We start from the raw sequence: 22,078 nt of genomic DNA, 5'->3' as shown, positions 1-22,078 counted from the left end.
AGAGCATTATCTGCTATCTCTATTCAACGCATAAGCTTAAATGGTAGGATGAATAAGGGTACGTTGAACTCGACTTTTCACTTCGCTCAAACGCGAACATTTTACATTTTCCAGGTTTAACTAAAATAACTGTACTGCTTCTTAGAAACGAAGCAAAGATGATGTACCTATTTAAGCGCATTCCAGTCACTCTAAGTCGAGTTATCAACGAAACAGTGTGACATCCTGACTAATGAGATGAATAAGGGCTCGTCTACCCTACTAATGTTTCCGTTGTATTCGATGGTGCTTCGTTTGCTTAAAAAAAATCGAACTAACAAATTTTCGTAATAATCAAGATACTTGATTCATTTTGTAGAAAGTAAAAAAAACGAATAATACGACCTGTTCAAATTGTTGAAAGATTAATATTTGTGAGTATGCTGCATAAAGCTATCAACATTTCAAAATGGCCCAGAAATCTCTGAACATATACATATCCCAGCTGGTATTATTGTTTGCTGTTACAATTTAAATGTGTGTTTTAGATGGTGCTTGAAATAGCTAAAAACTTTAATGTAAAAATATAGAATAATTTCCTCCTTAAAACTAAATAAAATTTAGAAAAGAAAATTTATTTAAAAAACATGAAATATTCTAAAATTCGTCACACCGAAAAATGCTCAACAATTTCTCGAATTTTATAATTATCTGTTATAATATTCGCAGTTGATAGATTGAACTATTGTAAAAAAATGTATTTCTGCGAATTTATTATATGTGATTGTACTGGTTTGCTTAATCTTCCCCATATTTAAAATACCAATAACAAAACCCCGAAAGCGACTTTACTGGAAATCTCAAAATGCAAGCCTCAAAACTTTGGTATTTGTTTCTTTGAATCTATTCGGAATCATAAGTAACATTTGTCGTATTCTCCGTAAAATAATGTAGGTAAATTATCCGCTAAATGTTACCATATCACATCGACATTATTTCTAAAAATCGTGTAAATCATGTTAACGTACAAGAGAAGCACCGAAGCGCACTATTCAGAATCTAAAAATAGCCCCACTTTCCTAATCTGAAAAGATATTATAAAGCTATCTATCGTAATATAGGCAGCTGTAGTTGTGAGCAAAACAATATGAAAACAAAGCGTAGTATACAAGGAAAACAAACAGTCCTTTGGCTTTGGCAAAGTTCAATGTGTGCGTTCTGGAAACATCTTCCTCATCTATAATCGATTTGCCCTTGACGAATGCGTAGAATATTATGCGAACATTAAACATCGGTCGAAAGCAACGTCGTTGGTTCATGCAGAAAACACCCCCATAAAACTCAGAATACCCAGGTTCAAATCGCTATATCCACAAATAACAATCAGCGTGTCATATATTCATAATAACAATCAGCCAGCATGTATGCAATCATTTGACAAAACTATAGAAAGCTTTTGCTACATAAAGCTTTTTGCTTCCAAACGAAAAACGCCTTAATGTATGCTATGTTTTTCTATTATATTCTATTTTTAGACCTGCACGCTAAATTCGTTGATACCATACAATAGGTAATAAAAGCTATATTGGCCGTAGGTGAACCTAACAAATTTTGTTATAATTCTGATAGAAGCCACATCACAGGTTGTCATATTTTTGATACATATACTAGAAGAATTTCTGTTATGTTTTCTGTTATTTTACTAACTAACGAGACCAAAGTTGTAACACAACTTGTTATCATAACAAAGTAACTCAGTATGTAATAATTTTGTTATTTCTTTCTGATCGGGTAGTAGCCCCTGGGTGCATCCCCATATTTACTGCCATACGGTACAAAATGTGAATTGCTTTGAGTGATGCTTTTCAATTATGTAATCAAACAGAATATTGCTGCTATCTGAGAAAGGGCTTTTATGTCTTTTCGGTAGACTGTCGACAGGTTTAGCGTGGTTCCTGAGAAAAGGCTTTTATTTCTTTTTGTTAGACTTGTGACTGGTTGGATGGGGTCATTCCACAACTAAGCAAGGTTCGCGCGTGCCAAAGAAATACTGTATCACAAACAAATGTTTTAGGATTCCCACACATACAGTGATGACCCGTGTTTATCATTCCTTTGGTGTTTTTAGGCTAACTGAGGACACAGGCAAAATCGGGAACATATTTTTATCCATTATTTTTAATTAACCGAATCGGTTAAAATATTCTGCTTCAGTCTTCAGACATAGCCTCACAAGGGCCGTTCATATACCACGTGGACAGAAATACCTTGGTTTTTGACCCTTGGGAAAGTTGGGCGAAGCGAATTGATCGAAACTTTTGTATATTAAACTACATCATTTCAATAACATCCTGTAATTTTTTCATGCAAATATATCTACAAGCGATTCGGTGACGAAACTCTGGAACATCTCTGGAAAACACGATTTGCGGTGTTCACTGTCATTCAAAAACTACTTGACCGATTTATTTCAAACTTTGCATACACATTCTATGTTGAAAATACCTAACCCCTACGTTGAGTTTTTGAGATAATTTTTCAATTAAGGGGGCTTTCTACTCATAAAACGGCGCAACTTCAGCTTCTATTAATGGGTGTAACGATCAATCAGGTCTTCACATTTAAATATCTCGGGGTCTGGTTCGACTCTAAAGGTACCTGGGGATGTCACATTACCCAAGTAACAATTGAAGTTTTATAGCACGCTACAAGTGCAATCTAAGTTTTATCAGCGGCTATAAAACTACGACAAAACTTCAATTGTTACTAGGGTAGGTATCTAAAACAGAAATGCCACCAAAGGATCAATTTTCTCCGGACAATAACTGGAACATGGTGGGGTGCCCACCCAGGAGACCTGAGGTTATACCAAACAACGATATTGTCGGTGATGGAGTACGAGTGTTTCTGTTTCCGCTCCGCTGCGAACATACACATCATCAAACTGGAGATAATCCAGTATCGTTGCTTGCGCATTGCCTTGGGTTGCATGCACTCGAGCCATACGATGAGTCTCGAATTGCTGGCGGGCGTTCTTCCGCTAAAAAAGCGATTTTGGGAACTCTCATATCGATTGCTCATCCGATGCGACATTCTGAACCCGTTGGTGATTGAAAATTTCGAGAGGCTCGTCGAGCTTAATTCTCAAACCTCTCAAGCACAGAGCATTAATCCTTCTTCGTATATTCCCAACCGTGTTTGTTTCCTAGATACTTCTGATTCTACTGTATTCTTCGACACATCCATTAAGGAAGAGATTCGTGGAATCCCGGACCATATGCGCCCGCAAGTGATCCCCAATATATTTTATAATAAATTCCGAGAAGTCGACTGTGACAAAATGTTTTACACTGACGGATCAAATCTCGATGGGTCCACTGGCTTCGGTATCTTCAACAATACTATCACCGCTTCATTCAAGCTCAATGGTCCCGCTTCAGTTTACGTCGCAGAATTAGCTGCAATTCAGTACACCCTTGGGATCATCGACACTCTGCCCACAGATCACTACTTCATCATTTCGGACAGCCTCAGCTCTATCGCGGCTCTTCGTGCGGTGAAGCCTAAAAAGCAATTCCCGTATTTTCTGGGGAAGATACGGGAGTCCTTGTGTACGTTATCTGAAAAATCTTATCAGATTACTTTTGTTTGGGTTCCCTCTCATTGCTCTATCCCGGGGAATGAAAAGGCCGACTCATTAGCAAGGGTGGCCGCATTAAATGGTGACATATACGAAAGACCAATCTGCTTCAACTAGTGCAGTCTATAAGGCCTTGGCCCAAGAGGTCCTGGGTACAGGCGCCCAAGTGAGGTCGTTAGGGGCGGAAATGACTCTCCAGTGTAAGCAACTGGACGAGTTCACAACCGCAGACGATGTCGTCGCAGCCGTCAAGGAACAATGCGACGTGACAATTGAGCGGGCCTCTGTGACCTCGGTCGTCAGATGGCAGCGTGAGTGGGATAACTCCTCGAAAGGTACGTGGACCCACCGGCTGATACCTAACATATCGCACTGGGTGGGCAGACCCCATGAGGAAGTTCACTTCCATCCGACACAATTCCTGTCAGGCCATGGCTGCTTCCGACAGTACCTCCACAGGTACGGGTACACGGACGTCCCCGTCTGCTCTGACTGCCCAGGTGTCGACGAAACTGCCGAACACATACTGTTCGTATGTCCTCGTTTCGACGTCAAAAGAAGAGCAATGCTTGACCTCTGCGCCTGGGACACAACCCCTGATACCCTTCAGCGGATGTGTCAAGCGGTAGAGAAGTGGAACGCAGTCTTGACTGCAACCACCCAGATTGGCTGTAGGCTACAGGGAATTTGGCGCACCGAGCAACAGACGACGGGCACGACTAATTAGTGATTAGTTAGTTGGAGCGAAAAAGGCCGAGCGCAAAAAAGTGAGTGAATGGTCTGTTCATGCTGAGGCAGGTTTGGCGCAGCGACTGGCAACCGCGTAAGGTGTAAACCCAGCCACCCCGAAGCAAGGCAGAAGAGCGAGTGTATAGGCGTATATGTGGACTGCCGCATCCCAAGATGGGAAGGTCGTAGCACAGTATGTTGGGACTTAGCTATCGATGCCTCGTGGCGTGGCAGAGGAGCGAAAGGGTGAGCATCCAAGTCAGTCTCACACGGTATGTTAAGGGTGAGCACAAAAGTCAGCCTCACATGGTATGTTAGAAGTGAGCACAAAATTCAGCCTCACAAGGTATGGAAACGGTGAGAACCCAAGTAAGCATCACATGGTATGCCCGAAGTGGGGCCTAAGAAAAATGTCCCACATGGGATGCCAGGGGGAGCGACAGGGGTGTAATTGAGTAGTACGATTGAGAGTGAACCAGGTGATAGGGTGAGCATCCAAGTCAGCCTCACATGGTATGTTAGAGGCTAGCACAAAAGTAAGCCTAGCAAGGAATGAAAAAGGCGAGCACACAAGTCAGCCTCGCAAGGAACGAAAAAGGTGAGCACAAAAGTAAGCCTCATGTGGAGTGTTAGAGAGTGAATCAAGGTGTGACAGAAACAGCACCCAAGTAAGCCTCATACAGGACATATGAACGCGTGAGCGAGAGTGAATGAGTACTTCAAATACAACCATCCCCCAGAAGTAATACCGAGAGGTAGTCCCTGGGGGGAACAATGGCAGAGCCCAATGGAGTTTAGTCGGTATTAATGGCTGCGTCACTATTAGAGCCCGACACGCGGCATATTGGGCTTGCGGAAAGTAGTCTGTGCGCTTGTGACGAGGGCTATCACGACATCGAGCACATTGTCTGGGTATGCGCCGGGTATTTGGACGCCAGGTCTCAGTTAAAGGATTCCCTTAGGGCCCAAGGTAGACCACCCAATGTCCTAGTCCGAGATATGCTGGCAAATCGTAATTTCCCCTACATGTCCCTTATTTATACTTTCATAAAAATGATAAATATCCCAATTTAGCCCCTCTCTTTTATTTCTCGTTTTTAGAAGTTTCCTCCTGCCTTGTGGAACCGATCAGCTCCAGAGTGCCACTATGTAACCGCCGTCGCCCTTACCACTACGGAAACTGAAGCGAGAGCGACTCGAGGTCCTTTTGAAGGATTCCCCGCGGGTCCGAAGAATACCATCCGCCAATCCGACCTACTAGACTGAGGCGCTAATTTGTTTCGCTGATCTCCCGTTTGCCCGAAAGTTGCAAGTTTTGCTCTTCTCTTCCGGTCACCATCTACCCCTTCTCTCCCCTGTCCTTGATACAACTGCTTCTACGCCGATTTTGGAAATAAGCCCCCCTCTGAATATCTTGACCAAGCATAAGTCTCCGGTAAAAAATCAAATTTGTATTCCGTATTCCTAGTTTTAAGATAGTTGAAATTTTTACTCTTTGTTCAAACTATTGTCCCCATCTTGTAAATAGAATTGTATCCCTAGTTTTAAAACATCGGTGAATCTGTTAAATTTGTTAATCTGTTAAAACATCTGTAAAAGTCAATGTTTGTATGTATATGATTTATAGACTCCCAAACGGCTTAACCGATTGCTGTAAAAATTTGTACATATAAGGCGTTTGTTACGGAGCGTGTTTGTGTGCTATTGGTTGGGGGTTATCTGCCCACTAGATGGCGCTTCGGAACAAATTGTGTTTTCCTCCTATTTCGAAGAAAGTCGCTGCAACGCGCGATGGGTATTATCTAGTTTCTTATAAATATGTGTTCCCCCTTTTGTGTACCAAACTATATTGTTAGTTTTAAGATAACTTGTTTTAAAATTTTTCATTAAAAAATATTTTGCCCCCTCCAGTGGCGTAGCCAGAAATTTGGTTTGGAGGGGGTTTTGATGAAAATCGCAAATTTTTTGAAAAAATCTTAAAATTTAATATGAGTTTGATAAATTATTGAAAACTCAAAAACATAAGTAGTCTAACAGACGTCATTCCAGTCTACAAACAAGAAGGATCAACATGGAACAGTTTTCAAACCTCTATAGATTATTTTTTCTTGTATAATATGTCAATCAATGATCTAAAAAATTTTCAACGTTCAAGATCACCTAATATAATAATCCTAGACTTTGAAGGTTTGGCAACATCGGGAAGTTATCAACATAAAACAGCGCCTGCTTTGATATAGAAATTTTAGTGATTAATTCTCATAGAGGTAATTATGGTGAATTAATTTTTCAAAAATATTAAGAGAGATGGTTCCTTCAGCAATGTTTTTGATAATGTCATTTCAAACAATTTTGTTGAAAATATGAAGGCTACATGAATTCAACATATAGGGATTTAAATGGACTGTGCATGCTATATTTCTCCTTAGTGAAAAAATTCAGGTGAAAACTATTTTTTTCTGCGCTACGGATAAAATTGTTTGAAACAATCATTGCGAGTTGAGAACACAAAACCTATAACTAAATTATGGATGGATGGAACTGAAACTTGTGTTTCGACTTCATCTCATCAGAATCCGACACTAACTTGGTGGGCGGACTAAGCTAGCGCCGAATTGATGCTAGCTCCTGAAAATGGAATCACTCTTTGTGCTTTTGAGTCCTTTTAATATCTGAGAATTATTTGTTTTAAATCCAGTTCCCTTATTTTTTTTTGTAAGTTCAAAGGCACCTTGAACGCAATGTGAATTTATTATTTAATTACCGCAGAAGAGATTTATCAAATACAGTAATTTCAGAATAGCTTGTTGTAAAGGTTTTCTACTACTATAATCCGATACTCTGAATATGTGTGATATTAATGTCTTTGACAAAGTTGTTTGAAATAGCACTTTCGAAAACTTTGCTGGAGACATTAAGTCTAGACCCAAATTTGCTTGAAGAGTAATTCTTCTCTATAATTACTTCTAGGAGGATTAACCGTCAAAATTATTCTTTAAGCAGATGAACAGTTTTACGTTTTGAAATTCTTCAATGTTACTTAACATCGAAATTTGGCAGTTTCGAATGAATGTGATCGTGACCGTTAAAAATTTATAGAGCAATAATTTTACTTTTCTTCATTAGTCAACCTCACAACTTGCAGTACGTAGCACACAAAATTTTAGTACGCCATTCATTGCATCCTGCTAAGAGGCTATTCATATAGTTGATAATACAACAAAAATCCAATGCTCATAAAACCGATCCTGACCTGCTAGAGACAAAATAACATCAGCTTTCAACTAGTTTCTGAAATGTTATTCTTGTTGTTAACCATATTGAATTGTTGTCTAAACTCTACACAATCTAAAAAAAAAACATTTTCAGCAAATGTTGAAATGTATGCAAGTTTTCGGTAAAAAAGCTTATGTTTTATATGCAATCAACCTATTCAAATTTAGATTCCCATTCGAAAAATTGTCTCTAATCTATATTTTGAAGCATCTCTCCAAAAATGAGCTCATAATAATTCAGACAGTTATTTTATTTTACATTGAAGTAATTTGACAACTATGGGATTTTGGCTAAGAAATAAGTTACAAGATCCCCTTCCCACAATTTTCCAAAAGTTTAAAAGTGACGCTTTAAACACAGTTCTTAATGTAGTGATCAGAGAATATTTTTCCAAAAATATTTTGTGGAATATTAAATTAAATTCGTCAGTATCATTTTTTTTTCAATCCAATTAATTTTGGTTTGGGGGGGGTTTTAACCCCCAAACCCCCCCCCCCCTGGCTACGCCACTGGCCCCCTCTCTTGTATATAGAATCTTATTTCTAGTCTTAAGATAGCCGTAAAATTTTTCTCTTTCATAAAAAAATATTTCAGTATTGTAACCTTCTAGTTTTAAGATATCTAAAATGTAAAAACAAAGAAATTTGGCACCGCCAAGCTAACGCATTTGTGCCTATCAAATAAACGAAATGAATAAAAAAGAGCCACCCTACCCCAAATCCTTACAAAAATCATGAAAAATATCCATTATAGATAGCCTTGTTTATTCAGCAAACTTGCTTCAATTTGTGTTATTATATTGTAAGGCATTGCGCAGGTAAACTTCACACATCTAAACAGTCGATACTTTGAACACCCTAACCACAAGGATCACCATTCATTTGAAAAAATCGCAAAAAAAACTAACAAATTTGCTAAAGACATCATAAAGCCAAAACAAACTATTTGGAAGCTATCAGTATAGTATTCCTAAATAGGTCTTTCGATATGTACTGAAAATTTAGTTTTGTAGTGACGTCGTAATAATCGAAAAAGAAAGAGGCTCGCAATGTTACTAAGGTTCTATTGAATTTTTTCCCCGAGTTTGGCGTCGAGCTTGCGGTTGATATGATTCACATTGGATGACTGTGTGAAGGTTCTTCGCCATACGAGATCGCCTACTTTAAATGTGATTTCCTGTGTTCTCAGATTGTAGCGCTGTTTGGTTTTCTAGTAGTGGTTCTTTATACGACGAGTAATGAATTCATGAATCCGGTGAATTCCCGAAAGTCGTACGTTAGGCGCCACCTTGGGATCATCGGGCGTGTTTAACTCCTGCTGTGTGTATAGGTCGGTATGTAATATCAGCTGCCTTCCGAAGTTTGCGAAGTATGGGCTAACTCCGGTTGATTCATGCTTTGCACTGTTCATGACTGCTACGATTGCTTGCAGATTATCATCCCATCCGCGATGGTCTTCGTCCAACAGAGCTCGAATGCGCGTAATCAACACATTGTTCACTCTTTCGGCATTGTTCACCATCGGACAGTAGAATGCTGTCTTCATGTAGATGATATTATGCTTGGAGATCAATGCCTTGAAGGTCGCCGACAGATATTGCTTACTATTATCTGAGAGAATAATGCGCGGTCGAGAGTAACGTAGGAAGACGTGTTGTTCCAGGAATTCCACCATTTTTACCGAATCAACTGATTTCATCTGATAAACGATGACGTATTTTGTCACCCAGTCCACCACGACTAGCATTACCTTGTTTCCCGAGCGTGAACGAGTGAATGGTCCTACGAAATCAACTGGCACCAACTCCCATGGTATGCGAGCGGGCTTGAAGCATCCCATGTTCGGCATCATCGTCCTGTTTAGTGCTTTGCTCGCCTTACACGTCTCACATCCTCTAACGTACCGTGCAACGTCACCCATCATTTTCGGCCAGTAGAATTGGTTTTGCAGTTTCTGCCATGTTTTCTGGAATCCTGGGGGCGCTCCCGAGGTCGAGTCGTAAAATTTTCCAATCACTTCTGCGTGTTGGTTAAGCGGCACTACCTTCTTCCATTTGTGTACGAGCGCGCCTTCTTCGTTATTGCTGCTACAATTCTTGTAGAGCTCTTGGGTCACTACACGGAAGTCTGGAAACTTGTCGTTATCTTCCTGTACTCGTTCCATTAACTTCTGGTACCTATGATCGGTGGAAGCATCTGCTGAAAATACCAACGTATTCCAGCGACTCATTAGCGCCGTCGGGTTCTTCATTGACTTTAGGTAGCTAAGTGCCGAGTGATCACAGTTAACCGTGAATTCCGTGTCTTCCACATAGCCTCTAAACTTCTCAATCGCTCTTACGATGGCCAGACGCTCACGTTCGGTTACGGAATATTTTCGCTCTGATGCAGACAATTTTTGTGAGAAGTAGGCTATAGGGTGTTCGTTTCCATCGGTCTCCTGGGTCACCACCGCGCCGATTGCTACGTCACTTGCATCACTCGCAATCGCGAAGGGTTTTGTATGGTCTGGCATCGCTAAACTGGAGCTGACACGAGGGCCGATTTTAGTTTTAAGAACACTTCTTCAGCTTCCCTCGACCACCGAAACTTAGTTTTGGTCTTCATAAGCTCTATCAGCGGTGCGATGATTGCGGAAAAGTTAGCTATGAACCTCCGGTACCAGTTGCACATTCCTAGCCAACGTTGTACCTCCTTTCTGCAGTGTGGAACTGGGAAGCGCACTATGCTCTCAATTTTCTCCTGATCCACGTTCCATCCGTTTTGATTCAGAACCAACCCAGGTACTTCATCTCCTCCAGGTAGAACTTTGATTTTTCAGAGGATATGGTAAGTCCAGCATCTCTCAGTCTTTTCGCAACTCTTTTCAGCATCTCGATGTGCTCATCGAACGTACGTGAGTAGATGATAATGTCGTCGAGATAGTGTAAGACATGAGGTTCCATGTCCGCAAACAGATAGGTCATAAGTCGTGCCAAGGCCTGACTCACCGTACACAGACCAAACGAAACCACTTTGAACTGAAAATGGCCTCTTTGTGGCACTGTGAACGCTGTAAATGGATGAAAATTAGCTTCTAAGGGCAATTGCCAGAAGGCATCCTTGAGGTCGATTGCCGAGATGTAGGTGCATCCGCTGAGGTTGTTCATGATCGCCGAAATTTGCGGGATGGTATACCCCTTATTTACCATAACTGAGTTTAGGTGGCGAGCATCTAGGCAGACACGGTATTGTCCAGTCTTCTTTTTCACGGCTATTAACGGATTGTTCCACGGCGAGAAGAGTGCCTCCTCTATCACGTCCAGCTCCAGCATTCGGTCTATCTCCTTGTTTACCTCATCGAGCATGTACTTGTACATGGGGTAGTAGCGTTGTTTCCGTGGTTTCGCGTCACCGACGTCAATTCGATGGACGTAGAGATCTGTCCTTCCAAGTCTTCTAAGTGGTAGCTTGGCATCTACTAATAGCACGTATACTGGGTTAGTACGTAAATGTATTCTCCATTGTAAAAAAGGTATCAACGAAGTCTTGGTTCAGGGGGATGGATGTGGGTCGGGATTTTATTCGTGTAATGTCACGACTTATGTCCAATCACTACACCTTGGATGCGCATTTGCGGCGTATTAGGCTTGCGGAAAGTAGTCTGTGCGCTAGTGACGAGGGCTATCACGACATCGAGCACGTTTTCTGGGTTTGCGCCGGGTATTTCGACGCCAGGTCTCAGTTAAAGGATTCCCTTCGGGCCCGAAGTAGACCACCCAATGTCCCAGTCTGAGATATGCTGGCAAATCGTGATTTCCCCTATATGTCCCTTATTTATACTTTCATAAAAAACGATAAATATCCTAATTTAGCCCCTCTCTTTTATTTCTCGTTTTTAGAAGTTTCCTCCTGCCTTGTGGAACCAATCAGCTCCAGAGTGCCACTATGTAACCGCCGTCGCCCTTACCACTACGGAAACTGAAGCGAGAGCGACTCGAGGTCCTTTTGAAGAATTCCCCGCGGGTCCGAAGAATACCATCCGCCAATCCGACCTACTAGACTGAGGCGCTAATTTGTTTCGCTGATCTCCCGTTTGCCCGAAAGTTGCAAGTTTTGCTCTCCTCTCCCAGTCATCATCTACGCCTTCTCTCCCATGTCCTTAATACAACTGCTTCTACACCGATTTTGGAAATAAGCTCCCTCTGAATCCAAGTCTTCCAGGCTTCGGAAATGGCTTATGACTTCTTCTAGTCGATGCTGTTCTTCCTCGGACAGATTTGGTTTTTTTCTTTTGGTGGATGTTCTTGTGTCACAACTTCTAGATTTAACGAACAGCAAATTGGCTTAATGCCGAATGCATTCCAGAAGTTCATTCCAAAGATCACGCATGTTGGTAGAGTGGGTAGTAGTACCATCGAGATAACCTCATTTTTGTTGTTGTAGGCTATCGGAAGGCGGGTACAGGATTGTATCCGGTGCTCCGTTCCGTCTGCTGTCCGTATGCCTCCCACTAGTGCTTCCTTCTGCAAGTTTTTGCTCCTGCACCATTTCTACGTACTCGCCACCCAAAATTGAGCAGTTTGCACTACTATCAAGCAATCCGGTAATCTCTTTGCCCAGTACTTCAACAACTGCATGAGGTCTATTGTTATTTTCAGGATTTATGATCAAGAAATTGATCTGGATTAGGTCGGGAACTGTGGAGGGCTTATCTAACTGTAGCGAGGACTCCATCCCCTCGGTTACTGGTTCCCCGCCAGTGCGTTTTCCGATTGTTGAAGACAGGTCGGACAGCTTCGTAGTGAGAACCCCTTTTTGGCCGCAGCGGTAGCAGAATAGCACTGCCTGCGGTTTGGTACAGTCCATGGATCTGTGTCCTTCTTCAACACAATTCCAGCATGTTATCACCGCAGGTTGCACCCGAGCGATCGTTGCATCTGGATTCTGCAGTTGTTGTATATAGTTGGAATTAGCAGATGAAGTGTTTTGACACTGTGAATTGGATGACTCCTCCCGCTGCTTCTCGTCGGTCAAATCTTAGTCTGAGTGCGTTTACTTGCTACAATATCCACGCGTTCACTTGCTACAATATCCTCTCTTCTTCCTGTGAATGTCGTTCCACTTCCGAGAATTTCGACGATGGTGAACCGTTTCCTTCATGGCTATGCCCATTCTCCGTTTCCAAGGCGTGAACCCTTCCAAATCGAGGTAGTAATTGTTGTTGCGGTTTTGGTGGCCCTTGCGCAGAATTTGGAGTTGCTAAAGCAGGTTCAATTAAGGCTCCATATGGGAGAGAAAACCGGCGTTGCTGTTGTTGAAGTTTTCTGAGCTCGTCCAACTCCTTGCATGCCTGCACCAGTGAACGGATGGAATGTTGTGATGCAGCTAATGGTGCGTATGTCGAATTCATGTTCTTTTTGATGATAAACAGCTTCTCTAAGTTGCTCATCGGAGGCCTTACATATTGGAAAAGTGTGGTGAAGTCCTGGTAAAATTTGTTAAAGGGTTCCTCTTCACCCTGCAAGCGATGGTAGGCCTCTGCTCTAAGGATGTAGGCGTAGCTAGATGGCAGAAATTCGTGCCTGATCAGACGCTTGAACTCTTCCCAGGTTGCTAACTCCCCCGGAGACAGGCAATGGCGCCCAATAAAACACTGCTTTAGGCCAATTTTATTTACCATAACTGAGTTTAGGTGGCGAGCATCTAGGCAGACACGTTATTGTCCAGTCTTCTTTTTCACGGCTACTAACGGATTGTTCCACGGCGAGAAGAGAGCCTCCTCTATCACATAGCGGGCCTTGATTTTGAATGTGATATTCATTTTACGGTTCAGGTATGTGTGATCATTTAGCAATTCGCTTTAGAATCAACTATGGTGTGCAGCATCCGAGGGCGGGAGACCCCTTTCAGGTACGCGGGTGGAAGTCCAATCACTTCGACATCGAAGCTTTCACCGATGCCCTGAGACTGGAGGCCAACACCGACAGTCTAAGCGGGAATGCGCTGGTAGCCGTCTTATAACGCGCGTGCGAAGTCACTATGCAGAGGAAAACACTGCCAAGAAACGGCAGACGCCCGGTATACTGAAATTGGCCCTTAACAAGGCCATTAAAAGCAGCAAGAGAGCTTGTTTCGACAACCTGTGTGAGAGTGCCAACGCGAATCCGTGGGGTGACGCCTACAGAATCGTGATGGCCAAGACCCGCAGAGCGGTCTCCGGACCGATTGGCGACTATTATCGAAGCACTCTTCCCGTTCACAAGCCCCTGGCCACCTGCACCACGAGACAATGTGGGTGCGGTCGAAATGATGGCTCCGGTGACGAACGAAGAACACCTCACAGTGGCTAATTCCCTAGCAATGAACAAAGCTCCAGGGCCGGATGGAGTTCCAAACAGCGCTCTCAAGGCAGCGATCATAACGAACCCGAACATGTTCAGGCTAGCTATGCAGAGACCCCTTGACGAGTGCCGCTTCCCCGATAGATGGAAAAGGCGGAAATTGGTGCTGTTGCCGAAGCCCGGGAAGCCGCCAGGCGACCCATCGGCGTACAGACCAATCTGTCTGATCGACACGACTGGCAAATTGCTTGAGAGAATCATCCTCAACAGGCTAACCCCGTACTCAGAAGGTACGGACGGCCTGTCAAGCAACCAGTTTGGCTTTTGGAAGGGTAAGTCCACGGTGGACGCTATCAACTCGGTCATTAAGACTGTCGAGATAGCGATCCAACGAAAAAGGCGAGGCCTTCGATACTGTGCGTTAGTGACACTTGACGTAAAGAACGCATTCAACAGCGCAAACTGGGATGCCATCGCGCTCTCGTTACACCGGCGTAGCCTACCGGTGGGTCTGTATCGAATCCTGGACTTCCAGAACCGCGTACTGCTATACGAGACCGATGCCGGTCAGAAAAGGGTTCCTATTACCGCCGGAGCCCAACAGGGCTCGATCCTAGGCCCGGTGCTATGGAACCTCATGTATGACGGTGTTCTGAGACTGAAGTTCCCTCCTGGGGTCAAGATCGTCGGCTTTGCCGACGACGTAACCTTGGAGGCCTATAGGAAGTCAATCCATGAGGTAGAACTAACCGCAGAACACGCGATCAACACGGTGGAGGAATGGATGAGCGCGAGAGGCCTGGAGCTCGCTCAGCATAAGACGGAGGTAGTTATCGTCAACAACCGCAAGTCGGCACAACATGCAGTTATCCATGTGGGAGAAGTCGTGATCACCTCACAGCGGAGTCTGAAGTCTCTCGGAGTCATTATAGACGACAAGCTGACCTGTCGACTATACATGCAAGAGAGCGTCGACTGCTGTTGCGGCATTATCGAGGATGATGTCAAACAGTTCCAAGGGGTGCCAGTAGATGTAGGCTACTGGCAGGTGTGCCGTATGTATCCTCAGGTACGGCGGCCCGTCATGGTCAAGAGGGTAACCACTGTAACGGTAACGGTAACCACTGAGGGTAACCAGTTACCTACAGAAACTGGAGAGCACCTACCGCTTGATGTGCCTCACAGTGATATCTGCTTGCCGCACGGTATCACACGATGTATCCTGCGTGATAGCGAGCATGATGCCAGTCGGGCTGGTCATCCGGGAAGATGAGGAGTGCTTCGAGCTACGTGGAAATAGAGGAGCCCGCGAGCGCCCCATGGTGGCTTCGGTAGCCAGATGGCAACGTGAGTGGGATAACTCCTCTAAAGGTAGGTGAGCCCACCGGCTGATACCTAACATACCGAGCGGGTCGGGCAGACCCCATGGGGAAGTTCACTTCCATCTGACACAATTCCTGTCAGGCCATGGCTACTTCCGATAATACCTCCACAGGTTCGGGTACACGGACGTCTCCGTCTGCCCTGACTGCCCAAGTGTCGACGAAACTGCCGAACACATACTGTTCGACGTCGAAAGAAGAGCAATGCTGATACCCTTATTCAGCGGATGTGTCAAGCGGTGGAGAAATGGAACGCAGTCTCGACTGCAACCACCCAGATTGCCTGCAGGCTACAGGGAATTTGGCGCACCGAGCAACAGACGACGGGCATGACTAACTAGTGATTGGTTAGTTGGAGCGAAAAAGGCCGAGCGCAGAAAGAGTGAGTGAATGGTCTGTTCATGCTAAGGCAGATTTGGCGCAGCGACTGGCAACCGCGTAAGGGGTAAACCCAGCCACCCCGAAGCAAGGCAGAAGAGCGAGTGTATAGGCGTATATGGACTGCGTCATGCCAAGATGGGAGGATCGTAGCGTAGTATGTTGGGACTTAGCTATCGATGCCTCGTGGCGTGGCAGAGGAGTGAAGGGTGAGCATCCAAGTCAGCCTCACACGGTATGTTAAGGGTGAGCACAAAAGTCAGCCTCGCAAGGTATGAAAAAGATGAGCACAAAAGTAAGCCTAGTGTTAGAGAGTGAATCAGGGTGTGACAGAGAGAGCACCCAAGTAAGCCTCATACAGGATGTATGAACGCGTTAGCGAGAGTGAGTGTGTACATCAAGTACAGCCATCCCCCGGAAGTAATACCGAGAGGTAGTACCCGGGGGGAACAACGACGGTTCCCAATGGAGTTTAGTCGGTATTACCTAGTTTCCAGTCATGTCGCCGTAGAACGTGTGGTCTAGTGGATATGAGCTTTTTTTGATTGGTCCAACTGGAAGTTGCTAGAATGAAGAGTAAAGATTTCCGGGCACGACCGATTCATGATAGTGCGCGTTTGCGTGTTCGCGTTTGAGACCGCCTTTGTAATTTCGTAAATACTAAAACATTCACATTATTACCGGAGTGTTATCAAGTTTGCGCGATCGCGGGCGTAGGTGTGCATAGACGATCGAGAAGGGCTTAAGCCTTCGTATGTTGACGTGTGTGCTCGCGTGTATGTGACTTCCCGTGTATAAATTCGATTTTGTAACACTGCGGCCATTCACATATTCGCGTGTGTTCTTGAATGGCCACGCGGACCGTCATTCTGATATTTAGTTTTCGGTGTACGGATCACATTCTGACAGCGAGTGAGTTACCCCATATCACTAGAGTTCCCGATCATGTCGCCATGAACCGTTTTGTCTAGTGGATATGAGTTATTTTTCTTAATTTTTCAATTTTATTTTATTTTTTGTTTCTTTTTGTATTAATTAACATGGACCTAGACTGTTGGTACCGAGGATAGAGACTTCTAGACGATCCCGATTCATGATAGCGCAAGCGCGGGAGTTTGTAGGTTGACGCTTGATATCATGTTGGTAAGTTTATGAGTTCTTAGACGTTTACCTTATCACCGGGGTGTTATCATGTTTGCGAGTTCGTGGGAGTTATTATCATCACATGAAGAATATACATTAGTACTTCAAGCACTACTAATACTTGAATAGCCAACCACAACACATAGCACATCCTTTCTCAATTATCTATTTGTTATTGGTTGATTGTTGGTTGTGAACTGGCAAATAGAGGAAAGGTATAGAACAGAAAAAGGCTAACATCAGCCCTCCTGGCCTCCTTGATACACCACTATCGAGGAGTATTGCAATCAACATCTTGAAGCGGGCTTCTTATATAAATCAAATTCTGAGTAGTCATAATGATTGGCGGATTATTAACACGAGAACTAATTAACCTCTAGTAGTACAACTTAGTGCAAATAGAAACTAAAAAGAACCTTCCGTTTACAATACCGTCAATCCCATCAACCTGCGAGAGGGCGTTTGTTGACTAACAATTTCTACAACATAATTCGTTGAAAAGAAATGTACATCAAACATTATTCAACTGATTTAGCAACCAAAAGTGGCACCAGCAAAGTTCAAGGTTATGCAACAAATCGCGGCAATTACATGTTACAAGTGTGGCTTGTGACTAGTACTAAAGACTACAATTATTACAAAACAACCTCTAATAGGCTTAAGTTTTTTCGTTTACTTATTAGCTTATGCAGGATGACGATGTCGACCGATAAATGGACACACAATGATCCCCACTGTGAGCCCCGTCCACCAACACCGCCATTAAGCTGTGGAACAATGTTTCCAAAGACAGCTTACAGCAAAAGTTAATCCTCGTCGACCCGCCAGTCGACCACGCCAGCACGCACAGGCTAGTGGTTAAGCCGTTAGTATGGGAAGGTGCAGAGTATGAAGAAAAAAACCTAAAAAGCACCATTAGCCCTCTCGGTATCCTCGATGCACCACTATCGAGACGTAATGCAACTACCATCTTAAAGCAATTGTCTGTCAGAAGTCTTTAGCACTGATGCACGCAATATGCTTGATGATGTTTGCAATACCGTCAAACCCCTCAACCTAGGGGAGGGAAATTATTATACTTCAAATTTTTGTGTCACACATATTGTATTAATCATAACAACGCAAAATGGAAGTATCATAAATTCATGAGTTGTGGCGTGTAACAAGCTATCAAATCCAAAAAATTATGGGAGTTGACTTGCATAAGATTAAATCAAATTTTTCTGAGAGCAAAATTGTATGGTGTCAGTTGTAGAATTTAGACGATTTAAGCGTTTCTTACTACATATTGGGAAAATGCAAATTTGTTCTACATTCTAAAAAAGACAAAAATTGTCAAAAGTTTACGTGGACAATTCCTGTACCCTCTCCGTGGACAAGCGTAGATTTTTTCGTACCCCCTACCCCTACCTAAACTGTCCACGTGGTATATGGACTGCCCCTAACCATTTCCTAATATTTAGCATAGATTTCCCTTAAGGGGGTCTTCCAGTGCAAATTTTAAAATCGATTATTTTATTTTTGAATCCTAACAACGATACAAAAATAGACGCAAGGAAGGTTAGCTATAGACTATCAAACATGCTGCTGCGACATACTTTGTATTGAGTTTCAAATTGTTTCAGTTATATAACTTTAAGCGGGTATGTACAAAATAAGACGTACTTTCATGTCAGTTTGCATTTTATCCTAAATTTTGACGAAAATCCCAAATAATTCTTCTTCTTTAAAACTTGTATATTTACTAAGAACCAATATATCTATCTAAAAACCAATATTATCTATCTAAGAACCAATATTATCATATAATCGTCTAATCGTGAAGTATCAGCTAAATTGAAGCATATTCGAAAATCGAATTTAACCGCATATTAAAATGATTATGACAGTTATAATCGAGGCACAATATTTCACAAATATTTTGGTATCATAAAGTGATATTTATTTATGTTCTTACCATTTCTCACCTCAATATCATTTGATAAATCAGTGTATCAGAAAGTTAATCAAAAAAAAATTCTGCAGGCGATTTTTTATCAGAGAATATCTGTACAAAATCGAATAAATTATATCAATGCTTTTGGGCAGCTTTTTGATACGAATAATCCTCTGTGCCCCGCCGACCGTAGATTATCAATGTTCGGGGGGGGGGGCGAAAACGAGTTGGTGTTTTTGAACAGCAAAGCTCAGTATTTTTTTTTGCCCCTGAACCTTTCTCCGTTTTTAGAATTCCTTATGCTTGCTTGGTGCCTGTGCAAGCCAGATATTTTTTTTGTAAAGATCTAAGTAATGTGACTAGGTAATAAAAATCTATTATCCACAGTATAACGGCATAGCACCAAGCGGTTCCTGCTTTGTATGAGTAGCAAAGGGCTGATTCAGAAATACAATTTGTTATCGTAATTCTGATTTCTTGCGGTATCTTACCATGGTGAGATTTTGTTACGTAGTTCTCGATGCGAATCACGTTATAATTTTTGGGAGCGGGCCATTTGGCATAAAGTCATTTGGCATAAGGTCATTTGGCATAATGGAAATTTGGTATAACGGTTATTTGGCATAATTTGGAGGATTGATCACACTGAAGGTCATTTGGCATAATGGACATTTGGCATAATTTTGAGAGTTGATTACACTGAAGGTCATTTGGCATAACGGACATTTGGCATAACGGTCATTTGGCATAAAGGCCATTTGGCATAATTTTGAGAATTTATCTCACTGAAGGTCATTTGGTATAACAGACATTTGGCATAATAGACATTTGGCATAACGGACATTTGGCATAGTTTTGCTAAGTGATCTCACTGAGTCATGTTCAATGAACAACAAAGTTTATTTCATTTTCATGTTGCGGTCTCAAAAGAACTCCAAAATATCTCAGGAATCTTGCGATGTTGCGGAACATAAAAGCAGCAAATTCTTAAAAAAAATTTAATATAGTCATTGAGCAAAAAGACACTTGAAAATTTTCTGTTTACCAAAATGTCATTGTTAATCTAAAGGCATTTTTGTTTTTGACAGTGTACTATACCGGTGTAGTCGGTGCTACACTTATTCTAACTTGTAGCACCAAGAAAAAACGAAAACGCCATAAATAAAAAATCTTGAACGGAAATTGATCATATTGCACTGAAGTAGTTCAAATATTTGGCTCACTATTGAATACTACTTACAATGATATTTTGCTCAGGCAAGTAACATTAGTTGACGAAGCTATTGTGACAAGACTTGACCGCATAACCAAAACCAAAGAAGCGGTTAGCGCCATGGAGGAACCATCACAGGAGGTGGTTACTTTCAACCCGTCGGATGCGGCAGTCCCTTGCAAGTGGCAGTCCACTATATTGCCATGTTTATTCAAACTCGGAGGCTATGGATAAGTTGTCTCACTGAGAGGGAACGGTTCACTACTGCTCTGTCGGAAACTAGCCACAAATGCTATGTTTAAGCATAAAGAAAACAATAATTAGAGACCCCACTGCAACGAATCACCAGTTATACTGAATCAGGGCGATTCTTCAGATACAGCGTTTGGATGTACTAGAATCAACATACCGTGAGCAATTATCAATACCTATGGACCAGGAGCAAGGACTGTTGTAGGAGCATTTGCACACCACTCGTCGCCAGATAGTGCTTTATTGCCGCTAGAAGCATAATTGTCCCATGTGTACAGGGATTCCCATAGCACATGGGACAGTTATGCTTCTAGCTGCAGTTTAGGTGTCACTGAAACTTTGTTAGGAAAGTAAAACAATGAAGTCCCTAGTATATAATTCCTTTATGGTTTAAGTAAACCAGATGTAAAAGTGAATCAAAGATTTGCTTACTTCCTATGGTACCTCAATTTCCACTCACGAATTAATGTGCTTAGCTCAAAATAAGTAAATTTGACAAAACATGGAATTTGGAAACAAAAGTCCCATTGTCTTGAAGAACAGCCTTTTGAATAAATAGGCACATCGAAGTTTTCAATTTATTTTTAACACAAAATGACTAACGCTTTCGAACTTACCTTATTCAGTGGCACTTTGAGTGCAATGAACGGAGTTCCCTCCACTTTATTGCCGAATTTGGTGTAATCTAACCATCTAAAACCAAACACATTTTATTTACAATCTATTTATCCAGTAACGTTCAAAACATTATAAAGTTGATTATTTACCTGTCCGGAAATTTACGCGACATATTCCCAAAATGGTACAGACTATCACTGTAAATTCAGTTGTAGTTTTACTCGGGCGAAATATCAAGACTTTATAGAGTTTATAGTGAATACTAAAATAAATAGTATCCAACAACTTCAACAAAACAAAAAGCGTGGTCAGACCAAAAATAATAAAATTGCTTGGTTGTTCCTGCCAGAGCTGCCAGATGATTTTGTTGTAAATTTGTATTTTCGCAATAAAAAAATCAGTGAAGTTTTTTTTGTGATTCGTGCTCTCTTTAAAAGCTAGTTTACAGTTCGGGAAATGGGTTACGGGATTTCTGTTAGGATTTGATCGGCGAAAATTTTCCGCCGATATCTCACATAACTGTCAAATAAAAAGTCCAACTATCATCGAATTTTAAACCAAATAAAAACTCCCTTTTTCCTGTCGGAAACAATTCATGTTGAATTGTTCCCGGCCGGATTTTTCGTGGAGTTTTAAAATCCCGTGACATTTCCCGCTTTTCGGTTTATGAAAACTGTTATTTTTGTGTCACTCATTTCCCACCACGGGATTTGAAATCCCGAACTCCATTTAAAATACACAGTGACCCAAATCCCGTGACACGTTTCCCGAACTTAGCCTTAAGAGTTTCAAGCATTGCCTCTTAGTTAAGCTCAGCCGGAAATGAACCGGAATTCTGGCTGGTTCCAGTTCGTATTCCGGCTCCAGTGACACAACCGATTCTAGTTAGAATCGGTTGTGTGACTGGAGCCCGTGGACGAACTGGAACCAGCCAGAATTCCAGTTCATTTCCGGTTGAACTTTACTGGGCTAACTAGATACAGAACACAAGACTATAGGATTGTCGCTAGTGGTACTGTTTACTCATCTCTTTGGCTCTCTTTTCGAGCGCCCATTCAGTTGACACTTTTATACCGAATGTTCCGAAATCCGAAAAGCGATGATAGCGACAATCTAGACCAGTGGTTTTCAACCAGGGGTGAATTCCAATGGCTCATAACCTAGGTTGGAAACTGGTTTCAAACAAACGGTTTGACAGCAGTTTGGCCGA

At 42.3% G+C, this 22,078-nt stretch overlaps 1 protein-coding gene across 1 annotated transcript in view; it reads right to left on the bottom strand.

Moving 5' to 3' along the window:
- LOC131688783 (RNA/RNP complex-1-interacting phosphatase) overlaps positions 1–21,213 on the bottom strand; it is a 139,190-nt gene extending 117,977 nt beyond the window's left edge. The window contains exons 1-2 of the mRNA XM_058973301.1: positions 21,018–21,213; positions 20,868–20,943 (exon numbers count right to left, since the gene is read on the bottom strand). Of these exons, the coding sequence (XP_058829284.1) occupies positions 20,868–20,943; positions 21,018–21,040 (99 nt within the window). The 5' untranslated portion in view covers positions 21,041–21,213. The remainder of the gene's footprint in view (positions 1–20,867; positions 20,944–21,017) is intronic.
- Positions 21,214–22,078: the final 865 nt, after the last annotated feature.

This window comes from Topomyia yanbarensis, chromosome 3 (assembly GCF_030247195.1).
Source record: "Topomyia yanbarensis strain Yona2022 chromosome 3, ASM3024719v1, whole genome shotgun sequence".
NCBI classification, from domain to species: Eukaryota; Metazoa; Arthropoda; class Insecta; order Diptera; family Culicidae; genus Topomyia; species Topomyia yanbarensis.
This window is presented reverse-complemented; position numbering and strand designations above follow the sequence as displayed.